Source organism: Primulina huaijiensis, unplaced genomic scaffold (genome assembly GCF_012295235.1).
Source record: "Primulina huaijiensis isolate GDHJ02 unplaced genomic scaffold, ASM1229523v2 scaffold207054, whole genome shotgun sequence".
In the NCBI taxonomy this organism is placed as follows: Eukaryota; Viridiplantae; Streptophyta; class Magnoliopsida; order Lamiales; family Gesneriaceae; genus Primulina; species Primulina huaijiensis.
Genome location: NW_027354707.1, coordinates 1 through 2286, shown reverse-complemented (window position 1 = coordinate 2286; position 2286 = coordinate 1). Strand labels below are relative to the sequence as shown.

Genomic DNA, 2286 nt, shown 5'->3' with positions numbered 1-2286 from the left:
ACCAGCCAGGTCAATTAAATTCAGCACACCTTGAACTTGTTGATCGATGCCCTAAAAATACAAAAGAATACAATGTAGGATTTGAAGCCATGTAAGTTGAAAACCCAAGTTTGGAATCACTAAGGCAGGTGCAAATACCTCATTAACACCCACTATTCGCAAGGTGAAGACAAAATGACTCCTTGAAGACTGTTCATTCATTTGAGTTTTCCCTACAGACCTGGAAAAGAACAACAAAAAAGAATTTCGAAGAGAAGGAAAAGATCAACCTCTTGGAGTGATTCTAATTGAATAATCTAAATATCATATGGTGTAAGGGAATCCTAAAATCATGTTAGTAATTTTCATCAATTTCACCACCTAAAGTTACTTTAAAAATTATGACACATAAAAAACTAAATGTCAGAACTACTTGAGAGTGACGATTCATTTCCAAGTTATCAAGGCCTATTAAAAACATAAAAGTGAAGGGGCTTTACCTGCTTTGTGATGCGCGCTCTAAAAGATAGGAAACCTCTCTGCTGCTTCGAACATCCACAATTGTAAGATCAGAGACGCTGGTATTGCCATTTGCATCATGCTTGATGGCATATTGCTTTCCAGCATTATCTAGTCGTGACGCATCAAAACCTGATCTATTTGGTGCCAACAAGTCTCGTATTGTTTCATTATATATTTCAAGCATTGACACCTGCAAAGTAATTAATTCGAACCCGTTACACATTTTTTAGAGAAGAGGCAACAATGTAAACAAATTACTCACTTGCATCTCATACTTCCATCCTTGAGATTGAAGAATTTGCCTAGTCTCAAACACTTGCTCCAGTGATCGCGGGATCAAGCCTTTATGATCCTGGATTCCCGGTGTGCCCATCATTGTATAAGTTTTGCCCGAACCTGTTTGTCCGTAGGCAAAAATACATACCTGATCGAAAGTTTCTTTTTATCATTTTGTTGAATTAACTTCTCACTGACAACCAAAAACAAATCATTCTTCACGCAGATTTAATCCTTACAAATAGCAAACAACTAAAATAAAATTTGCTTGTTCAGCTCGCTGCTTCTTAAGGAGGTCCAACATATAAAATCCCCATAATCATATCACGAGCAATCAATAAACTCTCTAAAAACAGGAAAAGCTTGCAGTCTCAAACTAAATTTAAGTTCATTAGTCCTCAAATTTTGCGAAAGTTATAAATTCAACTTTTATCGTACGGCCATTAACGTATCACACGCGTTCTATATAAGGATAAATTACATGTAATGGAGAGCAGCAGGTAATACAAAACCTTATAACCATCCAAGGCACTCTGGACTAGCTGTGATATCTCTACAAAAACATCCTCTTGGGACGCATCAGCCATAAAAACTTTGTCATAAGAGAAAGAATGCTTTTGCCCTTGGAAGAAAATAAAAACGATAATAAATTAGGAGAGATATCTGAAAAAGTATGAAGGATAGTTAGGACAAGATAGTTTACAAATGTTCAACAATGAAGACTCACCATTTTGGCATAAGTCAATGCTTCGACCCTGTGTTTCCATTGATGTTGGGAATGATAAAATTTTGCTGTCAGATGTAGGTTCATCAGCTAACAGTGGTCTCACCCGACAAAATACACGGATATTTCCTTTTAACTCCTGCGTTAACAAAAGGATCTTGTTAAAATATTCTCACTTAGTTAAATGACTAAATTATTTCACTAAAACAAAGAAGAAACTAACGTCTAACAAAAAACTAGTAGGATAAATTGAAATAGTAATGATTGCAAATCTAATACCAAAATTGTGTTATGTAGTTTTTTCCGAAGTTTCTCTCCTTCGAAAATTTTCAAATCAGCATCAGCTAGTCGATTCTGCAGCTGGAGAATTAAAGTCTTTTGCTCCTCAAATTCACGTCTTGATTCCATTGCAGATAAATCAGAAATCTGGTAAAATGACTCGTGAGATCAGATGAACGTATTACACCAAGATTAGCAAACGGTATGCAACTCTATAGTAGCTACAATTCTGTATCAAGATCGGAAAAAATCATATTATCAAAACTAAACCTGAAATTCCTTCTGCACCAAAGCTAGTTGCTCTTGTAATCGTTTATTTTCCGCACTTTGAGCCACGCATGTAGACTTTAAAAAATAAAATTTTGTTAAATTTGCGTTTTAGATATAAAATAAGCAACAATGTATGAAAATCGAAACCTCAAGATTATTTGCTGATGCCTCCATTGCATCCAACTGCGCAAAGTATTTTCCAGTACTTTCTTTATATTTTTCTACTTCCTCTGTTA

The 2286-nt window shown here is 35.3% G+C and overlaps 1 protein-coding gene across 1 annotated transcript; it reads right to left on the bottom strand.

Moving 5' to 3' along the window:
* Positions 1-6: 6 nt before the first annotated feature.
* On the bottom strand, positions 7-2280 carry LOC140966543 (kinesin-like protein KIN-14M; the record flags this gene model as incomplete). Its single annotated transcript, XM_073426799.1, has 9 exons — positions 2198-2280; positions 2051-2125; positions 1781-1927; positions 1505-1640; positions 1290-1399; positions 764-925; positions 480-691; positions 139-220; positions 7-51 (listed from the first exon to the last, which is right to left on the bottom strand). Coding segments are annotated over exons 1-9 (996 nt in total), but the record flags the coding sequence as incomplete, so codon positions are not given.
* Between the last annotated feature and the right edge of the window lie 6 nt (positions 2281-2286).